The sequence below is a fragment of the Syngnathus typhle genome, linkage group LG14, assembly GCF_033458585.1.
Source record: "Syngnathus typhle isolate RoL2023-S1 ecotype Sweden linkage group LG14, RoL_Styp_1.0, whole genome shotgun sequence".
Taxonomy (NCBI): domain Eukaryota; kingdom Metazoa; phylum Chordata; class Actinopteri; order Syngnathiformes; family Syngnathidae; genus Syngnathus; species Syngnathus typhle.
In genome coordinates this window covers 5,152,475-5,172,017 of record NC_083751.1, presented here as the reverse complement: position 1 = coordinate 5,172,017, position 19,543 = coordinate 5,152,475, and the positions used below count along the sequence as shown (strand labels likewise).

Genomic DNA, 19,543 nt, shown 5'->3' with positions numbered 1-19,543 from the left:
TCAGTTGTGAGAGGAGATGTCATTCCTTACTGAAAAAAGAAATTTAAGGGCTCCTTGGTTTCGCAATTGAGCTTTGCCGAATTTGTCTAAAACGAACAAATCCATAGCTAAAATAAAAATTCGAATCAAAACCACTTCTAGGCCCATAAATGCAATCAAAAGAAAATCACGACAGTGACCGAACACATCTTTTTGTGTTGCGTGACAACATTTTCGTGATTCATTACCACAAAACCGCATGTGTCAGGAGTGCGAAAAACTAAGAAGCCCCTGTCGTTAAAAGTCCGACGTCAACACCGTAAACAAAACACTATTTTAAAAACAAACAAAAAATTTGTGAAACTTTTGAAATCACCTGGATTTCTACATAAATGTCCTAAAATGTGATCTTAGCTTCACAACAATTGATAAACAGTTAGCATGTAGTCAGTGTAGCTTCAGCGTACTCCGTCTTTCCCATGCTTCCATTTACCACAAAAGTTGTGGAACCGCAGCAGTTGGATCAGATAACAGCAAAAGCAGACTGTTAATAAACTGTGGCAAGGCTGGAATGGTTTGAACATTGTAGCCACTTGATTTTAATTACACTTGCCACATGCTGGTTTGAAGAAGTCCCTCGCTTGCAAAGCATGAGATCACAATCTCTGGTTTCTATCACAGCAACCGCACGAGGATAAAGAAGAAGGCCGTTACAGTCGGGTCCAAAAGTATCTAGACACTGACAGAATTTTGGAGTAGCTACCAAGTCAAGTTTAATAATCTTAAATCCATTGTACTACTATATAAAGTAAATAATCATTATTGAATTCATTTTGGATCTGTAAATGACAAATACATTTCAACAATCGGATTTAATGCTGCCATTAATAAATCCAAGCGATCACGATCCACTTGTAATTAGTCTAATACGCCCGTTTATGAGGTCATGTAGTAAGTGGCCGGCGTCTGGATCATTTCCCGACTCTGGGAATTGAGTCAGCGTCAAAGTGTCGTGCCTGCCCCGTCTTATTACTGGCTGAGAGCAGCACCCATCCCAGCAGCATAATTCCATCTGGGCTAAATATTTATACAGAGGAGGAGGGTGGAGAGGAGGAGGTGTGCGTGGGGTGGGGGGGGGGGGCATCACTTAGCCACAACACATTCATTCACATAAGGAGAGAGAGGCTTCCACAGCAAGTTAGTGTGAGAAGGTTAGCGCCGGAGGAACATCACTTCTCGTCCCTGTCGTGACTTTTTTTTCCCCCCCTTTTTGGAAGTACGGCACAAGATGGAGAGCTACGTGGTGTTTGTTGTTGTTATTGCTTTGGGTCAAATTGGGAGCAACCCTGCTAGTGGTAAGTGAATTTTGGCTTAGTGTCCATGAAAAATAACATTACTTATTAAAAACAACAGATGGAAGAAGCTAATTGATATGCAGGGTTTTCCAAACTTAGGCTCGGGGACTCAAAATGTTTTTTGTTTGCAGCTCACCGATCAGACAACATTGATCAATGTGATTCGTAATTTGTGATTTTTGCAGCTGGGATGTGCTGGCTTCAGCAAAGCCAGCGATGCGACATGGTGCTGATGAGAGGGGTCACGAGAGAGGAGTGCTGTGCGGGGGGCCGCTTGGACACGGCGTGGTCCAACGCCAGCCTGCCCATGAATGAGATCAGCCTGTTGGGCTTCCTGGGCATCGTTTCCTGTAAACCCTGCAAAGGTAAAAAAAAAAAAAAAAAAAAGGAGCTTGTGGAACTTTTTAGGGTTCATCTAGGTTCACTTGAACCTTTGAGTTATGTGGTGATGACACTGGAAGAAAGCAATGAGAACCGGGGGAAGGGTAGAACTTGCCACTACAAAGTACTGATAAAAGTGCTCCTCCCACGTGGAGGGCACATCTCTGATTTAAGGTCATTCATCCTTCAAATTGGAAAGGGAGTATGAACACACATGGACGAGGAACCTTAATGAACATGACCTTGGAATTCTGCCGCACTTTTCTTTAGCAATTGTTCTTAGGGTTGTGAGAGTCCAACTGTATTTAGTCCAGCTTTTGCAGGACTTTCCAAAACCTGAAATGACCCCTGATCGACAAGTTCTCTTCAAAGGTCCTGGGAACAGATTTGGTTTTTCTCCGTTCCGCGTAAGATTTCGCTTCCAACAGCGCAACCGGTAACGTAGCTCATCTGCTTCGTCTCACGGGACTTAAAACTTTCCGCGAAAGTCATTTGAACTTCTCGGATTGGCGCTCCGCCCTGCCCCCGCCTGTGCGGGAGCTTTGCGTGCAGCCGCTTCACATTGGACATGTTATGAAAACACGCCAGGCCCGCATTCCATCAGGCGCGACGCCCCCGTGCATGCGTACCACTTACCAAAAGTGTAAATATCAGGCGAGGTTCAAACTTGCGCCATAGTCTGGTTTGTGAAACTAAAGTGACTCTGTGAGATTGCCCCCCTTTTTTCGCAGAGACATGCGAAGACGTGAAGTGCGGCGTGGGGAAAGTGTGCAAGATGAAAATGGGAAGGCCGCAGTGCGTTTGCGCTCCAGATTGCTCCCACGTCGGACGCAGGCACGCCGTTTGCGGCAGCGACGGGAGGTCGTACAAGGATGAGTGCGTCCTCCTCCTGGCCCGCTGCATGGGACACCCCGACCTGGAGGTCATGTACCAGGGAGAGTGCAAAAGTAAGCGTCGGCTGTTTTTTTTAGCCGTCTATTTTGCATTTCAACATTTTTGTTGTTTTGATAGAGTCGTGCTCCAACGTGGTGTGTCCGGGGACGCACACCTGCGTGACGGACCAGACCGACAGCGCCCACTGCGTCATGTGCCGATCCACGCCCTGCCCCAAACCGCTGCCTTCCGAGCAGCCCATCTGCGGCAACGACAACATTACGTACCCCAGCGCCTGCCACCTGCGCCGTGCCACCTGCTTCCTGGGCCGCTCCATAGGAGTCCGCCACTACGGCCACTGCAACAGTACGCACGCCTCGAAATATTTGGACTTCTCAAATCGCTTCTCATCGTCACACTTGGCTTTGTCTTTTCTCTGCAGGTCCTCCAAGGAAAGCGCACGTGTTCGACGGCAGCGAGGAAAACGCAGTCTAGACGTCGATAAGCGATGACCTCTGTTGTGTTTGCGAGAATCATTCCTCAGTTTTGTAGACGATCGATTTGGTATGGAAGCAGGTGCCAGGGGAATGCCAGGGTTGGATAAATTTCCCCCCAAATTGTGATCACTTAGTGGTTTGGAATCCTTGTCCATCTTCAACTTTTGCGGAATATGTTTTTAGAAATGAACTAGAATCATGCACCATGTCACAATCAAACACATTTTTGCAAATTGTTGGCTCACTTCCGCACTTCTGCATCGTCCACAATGGACAATTGAAGTTTTGCTGTATCAGATCTGGGAAAAAAAAGTGCCATTTAAAATCCCCTTAAAAATATGCTCGTTGTGGTCACACCAAAATTTGGACATAGGGTGCTCATTTTTGGATGCAAAACTTTGAAGGTGTGCATATTTAAAAAAAAAAAAAATCAATTGCAATTCAACCTTTTCCCACATTGCGGCCCAAAAAGCTACGAAAGGTTAAAAACTGACCTCGTGCACCCAGTGAGCCAAATTATAACCCACGCTACGCCACCCTATGTCGAAAAACACATGACAGTAAGTTTGAACACATCAAGAGAGACAGAACTCAGCGGGAGACGTGTTCATATTGTAAATAGAGTCCCGCGACTATTTATTGGAGAAGGTATCAATCACTATTTATGAATTTATCCTAATAACAAAGACATGTATCCTTGGGAAAGATGAAGCAAAAGTGTATTTATTGTGCTTTGTTTTTATTCTTACAACCGCATTTTTTTACGGCTCGCTTTTATGACAAACACAGTTAGTTTGTTTTTCCTCGTTAAGTGGATGGTATAAAATCTGGGCCGCTGGGCGAGTTTATAGCTTTGGCAATTTCAAAGCTGCACTCTGATAAAGTTGTTTGTGTGTGTTTTTGAGTAAAGCAGTAAAGCATTTCATGTTTACACCAACATTTTTGGAAAGCCGCTTTGAGCATTTTTTTTCAACCTATTTTTCGACCCGTTTTACAAGTAACATTGTTTTCAATGACGAGTTGTCTGAATTATCTTACTTAGCATCCAATAAATTCTAAAATAGCTTTCCATAAAAGAAAAAAAAAAATCCTCCATGGAAACATTCCTAACATTGAACCGTTTTTTCTTTACCTCCTCTGAGGAACGCTCGCCTTTGATTTTGTTTTATTTTGTAAATACAAGCTTTTGTAGGACACACTCTGTTCTTGTTTTTTTATTTGTTTTTTTTTTGGCTGCATTAATTTGATCGGAATTTCCCAAAAGAATGTAGCGGAGAAGATTGACTTAGCCTCGGAATGGACCACAGTAGCCAACACTTGATGTCGCGCCATCAGAGGTGAGTCAGGTTTGTGTTTTGTTGACGACCTCGATAAACTCCTCGAGTCTGTGGTGAAAATTTGAGCTGAGCGCACGGACTTGCTGGAGAGGGAGGCCTAATTTAATGAGCTAGACCCAAGGCAAAAAAACCTTGTTTTGATCACATCTCGTTACTTAGGCATCCAGATGTGGCCGTCATCTGACCTTCTATAAATGGTAAACACAAACACGTTGTTATGTAGGATAGGCTAACAACCGCACAGTGATTGGAAGAAGATCAAGGTGAAGGAATCTCACAGATAAACACATTCTGCTATGAGACGTACGATTGTTTGGTATTGAGTCTTAACCTTCAAGTTTCAAGGAAGTCACAAGTGGCAAATCATATTATGACTTCCAGCAGTGGCGGAGCTAGAGGGGGGACCGCAGGGGCCCGAAACTCCTGAAATATGCTCGGCGTCAGACCAGAATTTTTTTTTTTTTAATATTTTCTGGGAATGTATTTGTACATTTCCATCCATCCCCCAAAAATTATTCTTTGTTAGTGTTTCCTCAAGAATTCTTAGGGTTTTTAATAATAAATAAAAGTTGTTGCGGACCAACTGAGATATCCTTGTGTGTGATGACGGCTGCCCTGGACCTGTTCTAAACAAGCATATTATTTACCGAAGTTGCATCACAACATCACGCACCCTTGTGACTTTCATTTCAGGGGCCGCACCTCATGGCGTGACACGTCAACGACATCCACATGGGATCCTCGGCACTTGTGCAAATTTCCCCCACTCGTTTCCAGTAAGTCAGACAGACAACATCAAGATTACAAATGAGAGTTGAAAGTGGGCCCTGCGGACCACCCACTCGTCGGAGAAAGCACCACCGCATTGCAAACGCCTCCATCCCACAGCTGAAACTAATATTTATCAGAGCCCCGCCGTCGCAACGTATCTGCAAGCACATGCCGTTTCCAAGCTCTTCAATTTTCCCACATATTAATCCATATTTTCACACGTCGGCCCGTTTGTCACATGCATGTGAGGTTTTGCGGCTACATGGAATTCATTTCACTTTTGTTGTGGATAATCTTAATTTCCCCCTTTAACGTTTTTAAGCGGCATAAAATTAACGATTATAACGATTGTTAGAAAATTGATATCATTGAAATCTACCCACACAAATCCAAGACCTTCCCACAGTCAAATGGAACAACAAGGGTGTGAAAAGATCCCACGGTATTTTCCGACTTGTTTTGTGTGGCTTGCATGACCGGCGGCTGACCCGCAGTCACTCCCCGGCCACATTTGGATGGCTGCGATGAGCGTTGGACTGGAAGGCTGCGGTGACGCACCGGGGCACAAAGAGACAATAGATGACCTCAGACGGGCAGACATAGCAAACCTCCGTGCTATCAGACCTTCTCTAATCTGGACCCATGGGACAGACAGGTTTCTTCTGCTCCCACATGAACCCCGCAGACACAACAGCAGACGTGCTAGACACGACATCCACAACCTCGCCCCGGAGAAAACGACGTCCACTCTTAATCTACGCTCATCTCCACCATGTTTTGTTTTCATTCTCACAACAATGAAGTTTACACTTGATCCAAATACAGGACTTGACATTTTCAGTTGTGTTTGCTATAAAAACATGGAGAGGAAAAACAATCCAATGTATTTACAGTATACTCGGGCAACAAACCTCTAACTTTTAATCGAGGAGCCCTTCTTTGTATGATTGTGATTAATTCCCAAAGAATCCCATCCTAAAAATGTTACAAGTAGTTTCCAGGTCCATGTATACAAACATCAGGCCAGTCTGTCGGAGGGATGGGATTGGCTGATGGATTACTCGTACGAGAACTCCTACTTGCTTTGAGCCAGACAAGAGAGACACTACACTTGCGTTTTTACAGCCGTAAATCTGCACTTACGGTTAACCCATTCAGAGTGAATGATACAGTCTAAAAATAAAAAGGAACAGCAATTACTTTTCCATCCAATTGCTCTCCATTTGTTACTATTTTGGTCTAAATGTGTTTAACATAATGTCTTTCCTGGACATTATTTTATTTTTCACGATACACCTTATAAAACTGTTCTGAAATAATGTTCCAGACAAACCATGTTGATAATATAAATTGGCTGTGACGCTTCCCCTCAGGCTAATTCACTTGACAGGTGAAAGAGACTATAGAAGTATGTTTTTCTCCTCCACTCAAATTATTATGTACCTTACAAAGTGCAATTTTGTTGGATTATTTAAAATTGTGAGTGCAGTACACTGCACGCAACTAGGTTCACACTGGCGCCACCTTGTGGCAACATTGTGTCTATGCTACTAACGCCCAACTGTCAACGCTGAGATTTATTTTGGTTACATAAAATTAAGAAATAAATCGGAGTCCATTTTATTAGATTTTGTACATGAATATTTACATAAATATATATTTTTTGTATGAACCATTTTCCCTACTCCCGATTTCTCCACTCACGTTAAAGCTCCTTAGTCTTTAGTCAATATAATTTTAAAAATACAATAATTTGTGTATTTATTGAGTCCTATTTGGAAGATGGAGTAACACTATATGCGCTTTTGGTTAATTTATGCGGGTAAAAATAAAAAACATTGTCCTCAGTGTTGCGCCATACGTGCTCCAACATCTCCACCTCAGTGGCTAAAAGATGGCCGAAGCACATTCATGGCCTAGCCGGTTCTTCTGTCACAGATGTACCGCGGAGATCAGCCCTCGTCTTCCCGTAAGTACTCCCGACGGTACGTTAAAGTACAAAATCGTCTATTCAAAGCATATTTTTTGTTTTCTGACGTTTTTAAAAGGCCATTTCGTCATCGGGGCCGAGCGTTAGCATGCTAACACCTACGAGGTCCCATTTTAACTGTACTGCTAAAAGCAAATATAGCCAGCTTGCTGTCTTTAAAGATCGTTTTACATATAAAATCCGTTACGTTTTAAAATGTAAATCTGTGACACTTGTAAGACAATTAGCCACGTTCCTTTCATTCACCAAAGGTCGCTGTCAATTTAATATAGACTTCTTAAATTGACTCAAATATTTATTATGGTACTTTACTGTTGTGTGACTACTTGAACGTCAATGTCGTCATTTGACGTTACGTCACTCATTTACAGAAACAATACCGTAATTTCCAAAACAAAAACGTTGCTTTCTCTTCTCATCCTGGCATTCATTAAAGTACACAAGGTTGTCACGCTCTCGAATGATCGTCTGTCATCCACATTCTTCTGCTCTAGTGGTCCTATATGTTGTCTACGAAGTGTGTCAGAAAAGTCCCAGGACCATTCTTTGCTTCCTTCAGTATATGAGAAGAGGCAGGAACACCCATTGCTGCTTCATTTGCCCTCATTAGGGACATTCAACAAATGATATTTGTTTATCTCTAAGGAGTACACCTGCCCAAGATGTGAGTCAGGGTTCATCGAAGAGCTGCTGGAAGAAAGAAGGTATGCATTTTTTTTTTTTTTTTTTTACCACCATGCAAATCAAGTATACTTTAAATTTGTGTCCATTTTAAATCTTCCACCATTCATCATGTGTAATGAAATAACAATCATGTCTGTGCATTAACGTTGCATGGAAACATTGAAATTGGATGCTAATGGGTGTGCTGTGACATTAATCGGACTCCAAGCAAAGAAGCACGATTAGTGTGATTAAAAAAAATATATATAACATCACATAACTCGTCAACTATCTGTCTCCCGTCTAGTGCTGACAATGGCTCCATGTCTACCATCTCCAGCGGGCCAGGAATCCAGCAACCAATCGAGGTTCCTAACTCATTTACTCATTTCGCATTCTCTGTTCAAGGAGACATATTTGCAAAATGTATTTTTTCTTTCAAATTGTGAAGAAAAATGTCTCCTTTGACTGTCAATGTGACTAACCTCTCAAGGAAGTTGACTTGAGTGCTTGATGATGAATGATGTGAGATTAATTAACTAATGAACATTCAACAAAATTGCCTTTGAGCCGTTTTTCACACTTATGCATAAAGTCAAAGCCTGATTGTGATGCGTTGCGCAAAAATAATGACAATAAATTTGACATCGATTTCTCCTCCTCCAGAACGTAGAGCCGCACATGTTTACATTCCCGTCGGGCTACAGCCAATTCTCGCTGAGCGTCTTCGACGATGCCTTCGACTTCGGAGCCGGACTCGGAGCGGAGGACAACCGCGACGCCGAGAGCCGGCGAGAAAGGGAGAACGCGTCACGGCAACGCTACGGCGCCCGGCAGCCGAGGAATCGTCACGGCTCCAGGCGGCAGCTAGGCAGGCACGAAGGCGTTCCGACTTTAGAGGGGTGAGTGTCGTGCAGGGCGCCAAACATTTGGCACCATGTTTGTTTTGACATTTTCATTTCTGGTGCTTCTCCTAGAATCATTCAGCAGCTAGTGAATGGAATTATTGCACCCACTGCAATGCCAAATATTGGCGTTGGACCCTGGTGAGTGTTTACCGCACACTCGTGGTGATGAGCAGGAAATGATCAATTTGTTTTTAGATTGATTTGAGATGGCAGATGAGACCATACCCCCATTTCTTGTCTCTTGTGTTTTCCCAGGGGTGTTCTTCATTCGAATCCTATGGATTACGCGTGGGGTGCTAACGGGTTAGATGCTATCATAACGCAGGTATTTTTTATAGTTCTCTCTTTAATGATAGTTTCCTGTACGGTGTGTGTGTCTATACAATTTGTGTTTTTGTCCTCATTTTTCAGTTATTAAACCAGTTTGAGAACACGGGACCTCCGCCTGCCGATAGAGATAAAATAAAAAATCTGCCTTCAGTCCTAGTTACAGAGGAACACGTTGGTAAGTTGGATGTCGGCTCTCCGTATCCAATTTAAATAGTTTTTATTGCAAAATCATGATGAGATGTCATTTGGTCCTCTTTTCAACAAATGTGTCCATTCATTTGATTTGATAAAAATGTTGTTGAATTTTAAAGAGGGAAAAAAAAAAGTTGGGTGCAATTCATATTGATGTTAAAATCAGCTTGGTCAGCATAAAGGGCCCCATAGAACCACTGAATGCATTACACTTTATAATTGTGGTTTCAAGTTGTTTTTGGTCATATGTGGCTTGTCTTCCAGCTTCAGGATTGGAATGTCCAGTGTGCAAAGAAGATTACAGCGTGGGAGAAAACGTGAGGCAGTTGCCGTGCAATCACATGTTCCACAACGACTGCATTGTGCCCTGGCTTGAGCAGGTCGGCGAAATGTTCTGTCGCTAATCAGATTAGAATTTTAGGGTGTCACAAGAACTAACTGTCGTTTTTTAACATTCTTTCTCTGCCACTGTGTCCAGCACGACACGTGTCCGGTGTGCAGGAAAAGCTTGAGCGGCCAGAACACAGCGACCAACCCTCCAGAACTATCAGGGATGAACTTTACCTCCTCCTCTTCCTCAACGTCGTCATCGTCTTCCTCCACCCCTCACTCTTCCAGTTCCACTAGTAATGAGAACTCCACTGATAACTCATAGAGAATCATTTCTCATCCGTCTCTATTTTTTATTCTTTTTTTGAGCCGGCTGGAGCTCCCCTACTGCTGCTGCCTTGCTGTCTCCCTGACAAAAGGGGGGGGGAGAAAAAAAAACGAGTGCAATTTCATTAAGCGCGCTCGGTTTGTTGGCGGTAAGTAAAACGTGAGGTCTGGTCACTCCTGTTCCATCAGGGATTCAAACAAAAGGTGGGTGGAAGCTCCCTGGAGTAAAGCCTCAGTCAGGGACAATGTGAGGAAACGCGCAAAAGACTTCAAAAGACACCTCACGATAGAACTTTTGGGAATGTGTTCTGTCGCCAGTGTGCAAAGCAAAGTGAATTCTACATTATTTCAGGTTTTTTAAGAGTAGAATTCATATCTAGGGACTTTACCATGCACCTAATTTTTTAAATTTGCAATAACTCTCCTATCCAGGCTCCACTTTCTGTTTGAACGTACTATGACGTGAAAAGTTGCTTTCCGCATAACCGGTCATTTTTATATTTTACCCGCAAAGCCTAAAAAATGTCTCGCATCCTCCATGTGGTAGAAACATTTCAAGCGCAGCGCAGTTTAACCTGAGTGGAAGGTGAGTTATTTTCTAAGGTTGCCAGTTGATTTGCAGTACGATCCTGTATGAAAATAAAGAGGTCTGGGTGATAACGCTCGAGACAAAAAATACTCAAGTTTTTGCGGCACTGCAACGGAATTTACTCTCAGAACACAGCAGTGCTTTTTTATTATTAATGAATCAACATATGCCTGATCGAGCAATAAAACATTTCATAATTTAGTCACATACGATCCCTAATCCCAACAAAGTCACAAGGAAGCAGTTTCAATGCGAAATAAGATTTTGGAGATTGTTTTGTACTTTTCAAATTCTTGGGCTCTTGTTAGATTCTTGCCCGCATCAATGAAGCATTCAATTCAGCTTCCTTTTTAATTGTATGGCCATCGAGGCCCCACTTCCTCCATTTTGTATCATGCATCTCGGCTTCAAAGGCCTTCAATTCAGAACGGATTGTTCTACTGGAAGTGGCTTTGGTTTTATGAGGAGAAAAGAAAATAGCTTGGCTTTATGATGTGAAATTATTCAAACGTAAACAATGCAATTTTGTCTGCAATGATTCATTTGACCTTTCAACTGTTAAGCAACTAAATAATGTATTTACGTCACAGGCAGTTTTATAACATCAGGCTAAGTTTATGTTCAATTTTTGGGATATTCAAATAGGTTATACTGAAATTTAGAGGTGTTGATATAGATTACATATATTTTTTTAAAGAATAAAGATGTATGCCTACCAAGAAGGCAAATAAAACCCAAGAGCCACCGTTACAGTAAATATCCTCAAAATATCACAGCCTGGGCATATACAAAGAAAGTGCTTTTTAATTTATTCTCTCTCACACTTTCAATCCATGCATATTAAAATTAATTGAATAGATGTCGGTGGGAGTTATGGTTTTAATTGTTTATATATATAATAACCTATGATGTACAATTTTACCCACCCACGGATATAATTGTAGTCTATAGTATTAATAGATAGACATTCTTAAACATTTTATAACTGAGATTTCATCACTAAATACAACAATCGTGAAAAGTGACTATTTGACCACGCCTTTTGCAGTGACGTCACGTCTACGTGCGGCCCGGGGCGTGTTTGAGTAGTAGCAACTGGAGAACGACAAGCGTCTCTGCTCTGCTGGTCAACATTCTCTTCAGCGCCCTGAACTTCAAGGACGCCAAACGCAGCCAAACTCTCCATCGAGCGCGATCTAGGTTATAAACCATGAAGCTATTTTGGGCCATCAGTGTCCTTGTGTTGAGCTGTTGGCGGGCGAACGCATCCACAGGTAAGCGATTTCCCCTTCTCCAGTCAGCCATATTGGTGGAAGATGGAAGACTTTGCCCTCGTCGCGGACGTTTATGTGCCTTTCTACTCTTTGGTTTATGGACATTAGATTAGCGGTTGATTGTTTTTGTCGAAGATATATGCCACAATTCAAACGAAATAAATCTCTACCCTACAGGTCATTAGTATTAGCTCCAGTAGGCGTCCTCTGGTTAGCATCGTGTTTTGCTAATTTGCTGAGCGTGAAATTTATTAGCGCGATTAGCATCAATGACCCCGTTGTCTTTCAACTCGAACCCCTTTTTTTTTTTTTTTAATTTACAGTTTTAGTTGCCCTTTCAGTTTAAATAAGTAACCACGACAAGGAATGTTGACGCTTACGCAATGCTCCTGTCAGCTATATGATAATCGGTAATGTATGTCCCGTTGATTCGTTTTTCGGGTTCGTCCGGCCTGTTAAGGCCATCAGTGGTTGCTAAATATTTAGCTTTAGGAATTCTGGATAAACTTATATTTTCCCAACCTTTAGCAACCTTTTTGATGATAATGCCGACTCTGTAAGAATCCATTTTTACTGGTTGCCTTTTGTATTCGTGATCCGGTCGACGTCACGTGCGTGTTTTCGGAGTTTTCTTACGATCTTGAATCTTATATCTTAATCTTAATAATAGCGTCAAAAACAATTTCCTGCTAATACACAGCAACTGAAGCATAAATGCTCCTCGCTTTACGACGGAATTCAGTGGTCACGAACCAGTACGTAAATCGTAATGATTGTGCCATTTTTTTTTTTTGCTCTTGTATGACGAATTTACAATGCAGTGAGCATTTCTTTAAAAAACAATCCTCGACTGTGTACAAAAAAAGGAAAATTATACATACATCTTAAGGCTTATTACCAAAAGTAGCAAATTTATGATATGACAAGAAACGCTATTATAAATCCTTGATATTGCTTTACTGTAATGTTGAAATATATGCACTCACCTGCCCCATCAAATCAATGACTATTATTAGACTAAGCGGGCGACTTTGCCTGGACGTGCAGATCCATTGAATGTTCTGTATGTGGACTTCGGGGAACAGGAAGTTAATCCCTTTCCTGCCAAGCAGGGGACCAGGTTCAAATAGCGTCTCAATGTGAATCTCAATGTGTTTTATTCTTTCCTCATGCTGCAACTGCATCTGACTGTTCTCCATTGATTGATTGATTGATTGATTGAATATTTGTTGATCCCCAGGGGTGGGGAAATTCAGGCCCCAGCAGTATCCATACCACAGAGTGGGTATACAAAAGACACACAGGTGGCATGAGCGCAACTCAATAGGCTCCCATAAGGCAAAGAAAGTCAGAAAGTGCCAAGATAAAAGCCATCAAAGCTAAAAGACAAAGGAAAAAAAGTAACAGCGGCCAACCAGCACCCCTCAATACAAGAGAACACCCCAAAACACACAAAGCCTCCACGGGGTCCATCGACAGGTGTAAGGGCAGCCCAGTTCAACGGCGCCCAATGGACTGTGGTTGTGAATCTGTGAAAACATCACAAAGCAGCCAAACGTGTGAGCATTGTTTGCGACCTTGACATTGCACTAACCTTTTCAGTTCGGTTTAAAATGTCAATATTGCCTTAGGATGACTCTTTGTCTTTTTCCAAAAGTTGAAGGAATTCTCAGGTCCTTTTCCCCCCCCCACTACTGATAGATGAAATATGAACATGGACTCCCAGCAAAGATAAAGCATGCCTACTTACACTTGGCATAGTTGTGCAACAGCCAGCCAAGATTGTAGCGTCACCGAAAATGTCACAGTCCTGCAACAACCTTGTATGTTGCGTTCATTTTAAAATAGCTTTACTATTGGCTCAAAACATGACACATTTAGCTCAAGATTCTAAATCGGATGCATGGGCAGACTCCGCCGGCCCTTGTTCACCACTAATCCGCCTTTGTCAAATAAGCCAATTAGTTGGATCCCTTATTTGTTTAAGCTTCATACCCCAAACTAGAAGATGTGTGCTAAACTTTCCACCATGCTGCCATTTATGTATACATTTTCCTGACAGATGGGGTGGGGGTCTGTTCATTTCATTGTTGCTTACAGTTGGGCTTCATCTGCTTTGCTTTTCATACTGTTGTAAATTATGGCATGCTTGACTGTGTTTCTAGAGATTTCCCTCACTCTAAATTGGACTTTAAAGATCTTACACCTTCATTTGTTGAGCAGAAAAAAAATTAGTCTGCATTACTATTTTAACTTCTAGTGTGATGTGATACATTCCTCTGTGTTTTAGGTTTTATATATGATACCATTTTAGGTCATTAGAAACCAACTAAGGCTGTAAATCAAGTGTGTTTTCTGTCTACTTGCATATTTCCATTTCATTTGTGTTTTATTAATCGTTTTTTCTGTCTCTTTCTTGTCTGTTTCTTCTCTCACCGCCTTATTTTTCAATCACCAATCCATGAAATCACCCGGCTTTGCTCGACCACCCCCTCCCGTCACACCCCGCAAAAATTATTAACAAATGCCTCGCCGACTCAGCGGGCTTCATCAAGTCCCCCCTTTCCGTCACCAAGCTGCTCGACGACAGCGCCGAGCTGCATTGCGAGGTGATAGGCACCCCCATCCCCGAGGTGCAATGGTGGTTCATAGAGGGCCAAGAGCCCAACGAGACGGCCGTGCAACTCTTTGACGGGGCGCGCGACGACCGCGTGCAGATAAACGCCACGTACGTCACGCACGCCACCAGCACCGTTCGCTTCACCCTCCTCGCCCTCGACGACTCCGGCACGTACGAGTGCCGCGCCTCCAATGACCCCGACCGCAATGAGCTGAGGAAGACGCCAAAAATCAAGTGGATCCGCTCACAAGCAAACATTATTGTCATTGAACGTGAGTGGCCAAGGAAGCCCAAGGAGACTCGAGTCATAGTATCACCTCAGTAGCGGAGTCCTGGACCTTCTCCTCATCGAACCCCACCCTCCCTCCTAATAGCTCCTGTAGTAAAGCGCACCCCATTCAATCCCCCCCCCCCCCCACACACACTGAGATGATCTCTATCCTTAATCTTTTCCTATGTCATGCATAAGGTCATGAGGTTGGGGTCTCGAATGGGCATTGACTACGTTCAAATAAAGCAACAGTGCCTCTGCTGGTGGCTGTCAAGTAGTGCACACCATTTTGCCTCATGATTAATGGCCACACAATTGGCAACAATTTTAATATTCAGTGAATCTATTATGAAGGCAATCCGTATTTACTGGATGTCTTTCAATGAGGTGGACTATATTACAACATGTGACATTCCGTTTTTTGGGACAATATGTTGATAGTTTGACTTTGCTCACTACCTACTGAATGACTTGATATAGGGCCAATGGTCACGGGACACTTTTGTATATATTTGCTTAAATAGGACAACGATTTTGTCTGACTGAAGTGTCGTGATTTGTACTTGTCACACTCGGTTGGGCGTCCTCAATGTTTCTCTGCCATCTTGTTGCGTCTTATGCATGGTTTCACTTCTAGAACTTCTCCCTTCCTTTTTAAGTTCACCTGTGTATCCACTAGCTTTCCTCTATGGTTCCCTTCTCTCCATCTTCTAGTGAATACCGTGCACAGTATTTGTGTAATTAACCTCTTCCACTGTTTTATCTTGATTTGTGAGAGAGAGCTTGGTTTCATTGCAACACTTGACCATAGTTGATATGATGCCATTTGTGAGAACTAAATTCAAATAGTAGTTTGGATTCTCCCACTGCATAAGAGCTGTGAAGAGTAAATGTCTTTGTCCTCTTCTCGTGCGTGTCCAGCACCAACCATCATCACCGATCCTTCCGAGGTCAACAACCAGACCTCGGCCGTGCTGAGCTGCAATTTGACCGACACCACTCTCGTCGTCAAGGGCTCGCACTGGACGTACAATGGCAAAGTCATCGAGTCGTCTGAATCCACGGCCACTGGCCACAGCACGGTTCTGAAGTGAGTTACTTGCGTGCATATTATTCTCGAGGCATTCATTTAGTTTTACGAACACTTGCCATTGACACAAAAAAATCATGCTAGGCTTTTTTTTTTATTCTATCTGAGCTTCTCCCGCACCGCCGCCTCCATTAGCATTAGCATCAGCGCTGCAGGCGCTTTGGCACGCACTCGCCACTCCACAGAGCGGCACTGTGTAGACGTGCTGATTGATCCGTGCTCCCGGCTGCACGGACTAGCGGTCGTGCATGCTCGCCCTGACCTTAATTTGGCCAAAACAAAAGCGCAATTGTCTTGACCTGTGCAACTTCTTTGATTTACATCTATTTTCTTGATGATGTATCAACTGCAGTGGTTTAAAATAAGTACTACAAAGGACATTTTCAACTGTAGGGAGTAAAAAGTCGTCATGGCCTTTTTTTTTTTTGTTCACCTCCAGATTGGACAAGATCACGCACAGCTCTGGTGGAAAGTATGAGTGCGTGTTCCTGAGTGAGCCACAAGTGAAGGAAACAATTGAAGTCAAAAGTAAGACGATAATTAGGTCCTGCCTTACTAATAGCATTAAAAGCTCATCGCCTCTCTGTCCCGCCACACTTGTAGCCATCCCGCACGTGGCCGCCTACAAGCACTCCGAGCACGGCAACGAGAAAGACAAAGGCGTGATGGTGTGCGTCAGCCATGGCTACCCGCTGCCGACCGACTGGACCTGGTTCAAGGTCCAAGATGGCGTCCAAACGGTAAGCAACACGTCGCCGCTTGACGGCCGGCACCTCGCTAACGACGCCTCCCGTCCTCAGCCCATCATCAACGGCACCAGCGACAAGTACGAGATCAAGAGCACCCCGGAAAAGACGGTGCTGACCGTCAACGACCTGGACATGGAGAAGGACGTGGGCGACTACATCTGCTCGGGCACCAGCGACATCGGAACCAACACCGACAAGATCTACCTGCGCGTCCGCAGCCGCCTTGCTGCCCTGTGGCCCTTCCTCGGCATCGTGGCCGAGGTCATCATCCTGGTGACCATCATCCTCATCTACGAGAGGAGGAGAAGGCCCGATGATGTCACCGACGGTACGTTCCATTCTTAGAGCTGTTAAAGTGTCTTGGCATACAATTACAAAAAACAAAAGAGTTCTTAAAGGCAGTGTACTACTTAGTACCGGCGAGACCGAAAGCCTCAATTTGCCATCAAATGAGTTTTCAAATGTAGTGGCATGCGTTTAGTCCGAACTCCTCCTTTCTTTTGGTTCTTTGTCATTATTTGCATTTTCTGGTAGAAATTTCACGGTTGAGTCTCCGCTTCTGTGTCCAACGATTCTTTGTTTTATTTCATTTTTATTCTTTACGTTTGTACTTCTCTGTTCGCTGCTGACTTTTGCATTTGGTAAGTGGACTGCATGACAGACTGAAGTGGTTGAGCTGAGGTGACCGCGTGATAAACCGGAATGAACCTTTCTCTTGGTCACCACTTCTTGAAAGGAATGTGCAGAAAACATGTGCTCACTCTTTCACTGGCCCTTTACGACAAAGACACACAGAGCTTCTTTTTGTTACTCCTTATTGCCCCGGCCCCCTTAATTCTTTTTTAAAATGCATGTCAGAGCCAGAGAAAGAGTCCAACCAGACCAACAGACATGGAAAAACTGAGACGAAGAAAAGTGGCGGCATTGCTTGCATGAAATCTGCATCTTGTCCTCGGTGCATGAGTAAGGCTCGTACAGTGGTAGCTCGAAGGTCAAACTCACCAAGTAAGAGTTTGAGATGTTTGCTCCAAAATCCAAATTTTGTCAGTATAAACAAAGTTGTGTCAGGCATTATTTTGTCATCAGGCAAGTAGTACTAAGATATACAGGTAAGACTGCAGACAATTGGTAATGTTTATGGAAGTCGTACAAAGTTCAGTCGGTTGGTGAGATACGCCGATCCATGATAAAAATTAAGACTAAGAAAAATTTCTGAACATAGACCATAATTTTGGCCAAACAGAACTTGAAAGCCTTTGGAGGTGCCACTGTCGTTATCTCATGAAGACATTTGCCTCTCAGCTCCCATCCGGAGCTCGTCTGCGTACATGGCCGTCGTGTCATCAGGCCACTCTTAAGTGGCTGCGCTGCCACATTTTGACATCAAGATGCCGCCCGCAGTCTTCTGCTGCTGCTCTCTCTCTCACTTGAACGCATGAGCCTCTGTGGTGTCCACTCAGACTTTTGTTTCGTACAAGCTTCATCAGCGCGTTGCTACGCATTCAAGTTTAGATATGAATATTCGTATCCAGAGGTTTTGTGTTGTCGGATGCCAAAAGCGGGCATGTGTGACTTTGCAATTTTTGTGCTAACTTATGGAGCCGCCTTTGCAGAAGATGGGAAGAGGAAGGCTGGAGTGGCATGCACTTGACACACAAATGTTCTGCTGTTAACCAAATGTTGTGCTCTTTTGTCTGCCCTCCACTTGCTTTGTTGCTGTTTCCGCTGCGGACCAGATGACGACTCAGGCACGGATCCACCGTAAGTACCCGCAGGCGCTCTTCGCTGTATTTATTTCAATTACGGCCCTCACGTTGCCATTCTCTTGCTCGTGTTTCAGGAAGAGCAACTCCAATGCCAACCACAAAGACAACGTGAGGAAAAGGAATTCTAATTAAAGGTAGAATGGATTGTTACTGGAAAGAGTTTTTCTTCTATGGCTACATTTGGAAGAATTTGACAGTAAATTTTTTTTCTTTTTTTTCCAGGGCCCAAGCTGTCCCGCCGCACCTCGTCCCGCAGCCCTGCAATGTCAAATAACCTTTTTATTTTCGAGTGTTAATGTTCTTAAGGCTTAATAATCTTCACCGGGCTGCGCGCTCTACCACCGAGAGCTTAGTGTGTGTGAAATTGTCTTTGCTTGAGGCCACAGGGCCACCACTGTTGCATGAGTTTCAACACTGTCGTAGCCAAATGTGTGTCTTTTGTAAAATAATAAAAAAAGAATAATAATCATCACAGGATCTGAAATGAGGAATGCGAGTTAGTGCTCATGTTTCCCTGACAACCTTTTCAAACGCTGTGGGTCGCTGCCATTCTTTACACTTTAATTGGTTGCTTCAGAAATTCCTTTCAGCAAAGCTCGAAGCAGCTTTTCCGTTTTCCAAAAGGCCTTGCTTGGCCCTGAGCGGCTCGCTTTTGAATTCCCACTTTCTGACACCGCCACATCATGTCGGATTAATTGGCGCCTGTTGGAACGGAAAAGTGACCGGGTGTCAGGAACCAAAAATGGAAAAGCGGCTTTAGACTTTGCCTATCTGTCTCTCTTACCACACTAAAATGGGACTTGAAGATTAAAGTATTTTCTATTTGTGTCTTTTTACCGCCGTAGGAAATTATTTGAAGAACTTTTTTTTCTCCCATATTTCACGTTTTTGTTTTGTTTAAATATATGTATATGTTATATGAAGGACCAACTGCAAAAAAAAGTAACGGCAGTTGCCACATTGATATAACCCACATTTTACTTCATTGATCTAAATTTAAACACATTTTTTTCATGTGGGGTGAGAAGCAAATCATTTCACTGTTTAAAAAAAGAAACACAGAATGCAATCTGCCCGAGTCTTGTTGTGATTGGATGTTGCTGTGTCATAGTTATCAACTACATGAAAAGATCTTAAGCCAGATTTGTGTAAGTTAGCAAGAATGTCACCATCTAATGTACAACTTGCACAAACTGAATAAAGTTATCTAATTTTACACCATTCTCTCATTTCAACTCAATGATGAACTGC

At 43.2% G+C, this 19,543-nt stretch overlaps 3 protein-coding genes across 6 annotated transcripts; all 3 read left to right on the top strand.

The window, feature by feature from the left end:
• Positions 1–1,125: 1,125 nt before the first annotated feature.
• fstl3 (follistatin-like 3 (secreted glycoprotein)) lies at positions 1,126–4,024 on the top strand. The gene is made up of 5 exons (XM_061298061.1): positions 1,126–1,334; positions 1,520–1,699; positions 2,447–2,662; positions 2,727–2,954; positions 3,031–4,024. Exons 1-5 carry the CDS (start codon positions 1,268–1,270, stop codon positions 3,081–3,083), a joined length of 744 nt encoding a protein of 247 aa, XP_061154045.1. The 5' UTR covers positions 1,126–1,267; the 3' UTR covers positions 3,084–4,024.
• A 2,993-nt stretch (positions 4,025–7,017) lies between these two features.
• Positions 7,018–10,611, top strand: LOC133166685 (E3 ubiquitin-protein ligase RNF126-like). Of its 2 annotated transcripts, none has more exons than XM_061296809.1 (9): positions 7,018–7,162; positions 7,829–7,887; positions 8,154–8,214; positions 8,513–8,748; positions 8,824–8,892; positions 9,010–9,079; positions 9,166–9,259; positions 9,541–9,656; positions 9,755–10,611. In XM_061296809.1, the coding sequence occupies exons 1-9, from the start codon at positions 7,088–7,090 to the stop codon at positions 9,929–9,931; spliced, it is 957 nt and encodes a 318-aa protein (XP_061152793.1). In that variant the 5' UTR covers positions 7,018–7,087; the 3' UTR covers positions 9,932–10,611. The 2 variants fall into 2 exon arrangements, with proteins under 2 accessions (XP_061152793.1, XP_061152794.1); XM_061296810.1 differs by having other exon boundaries at positions 7,037–7,178.
• A 967-nt stretch (positions 10,612–11,578) lies between these two features.
• bsg (basigin) lies at positions 11,579–19,508 on the top strand. Of its 3 annotated transcripts, none has more exons than XM_061296813.1 (8): positions 11,582–11,796; positions 15,609–15,777; positions 16,217–16,305; positions 16,381–16,517; positions 16,578–16,854; positions 18,275–18,287; positions 18,367–18,426; positions 18,515–19,508. In XM_061296813.1, exons 1-7 carry the CDS (start codon positions 11,733–11,735, stop codon positions 18,422–18,424), a joined length of 807 nt encoding a protein of 268 aa, XP_061152797.1. In that variant the 5' UTR covers positions 11,582–11,732; the 3' UTR covers positions 18,425–18,426; positions 18,515–19,508. The 3 variants fall into 3 exon arrangements, with proteins under 3 accessions (XP_061152795.1, XP_061152797.1, XP_061152796.1); XM_061296812.1 differs by having other exon boundaries at positions 11,583–11,796; positions 18,263–18,287; XM_061296811.1 differs by having other exon boundaries at positions 11,579–11,796; positions 16,381–16,854; positions 18,263–18,287.
• The last annotated feature ends 35 nt before the right edge of the window (positions 19,509–19,543 follow it).

Bases quoted from the DNA above. Each gene is read 5' to 3' on its own strand.
- fstl3 (XM_061298061.1), top strand. From the start codon at position 1,268: ATGGAGAGCTACGTGGTGTTTGTTGTTGTTATTGCTTTGGGTCAAATT. The intron at 1,335-1,519 runs GTAAGTGAATTT...TGATTTTTGCAG, and splicing joins TGGGAGCAACCCTGCTAGTG to CTGGGATGTGCTGGCTTCAG. The intron at 1,700-2,446 runs GTAAAAAAAAAA...CTTTTTTCGCAG, and splicing joins TTCCTGTAAACCCTGCAAAG to AGACATGCGAAGACGTGAAG.
- LOC133166685 (XM_061296809.1), top strand. From the start codon at position 7,088: ATGGCCGAAGCACATTCATGGCCTAGCCGGTTCTTCTGTCACAGATGT. The intron at 7,163-7,828 runs GTAAGTACTCCC...TTTATCTCTAAG, and splicing joins AGATCAGCCCTCGTCTTCCC to GAGTACACCTGCCCAAGATG. The intron at 9,260-9,540 runs GTAAGTTGGATG...CTTGTCTTCCAG, and splicing joins AGTTACAGAGGAACACGTTG to CTTCAGGATTGGAATGTCCA.
- bsg (XM_061296811.1), top strand. From the start codon at position 11,733: ATGAAGCTATTTTGGGCCATCAGTGTCCTTGTGTTGAGCTGTTGGCGG. The intron at 11,797-15,608 runs GTAAGCGATTTC...GTGCGTGTCCAG, and splicing joins GCGGGCGAACGCATCCACAG to CACCAACCATCATCACCGAT. The intron at 16,306-16,380 runs GTAAGACGATAA...CCACACTTGTAG, and splicing joins GGAAACAATTGAAGTCAAAA to CCATCCCGCACGTGGCCGCC.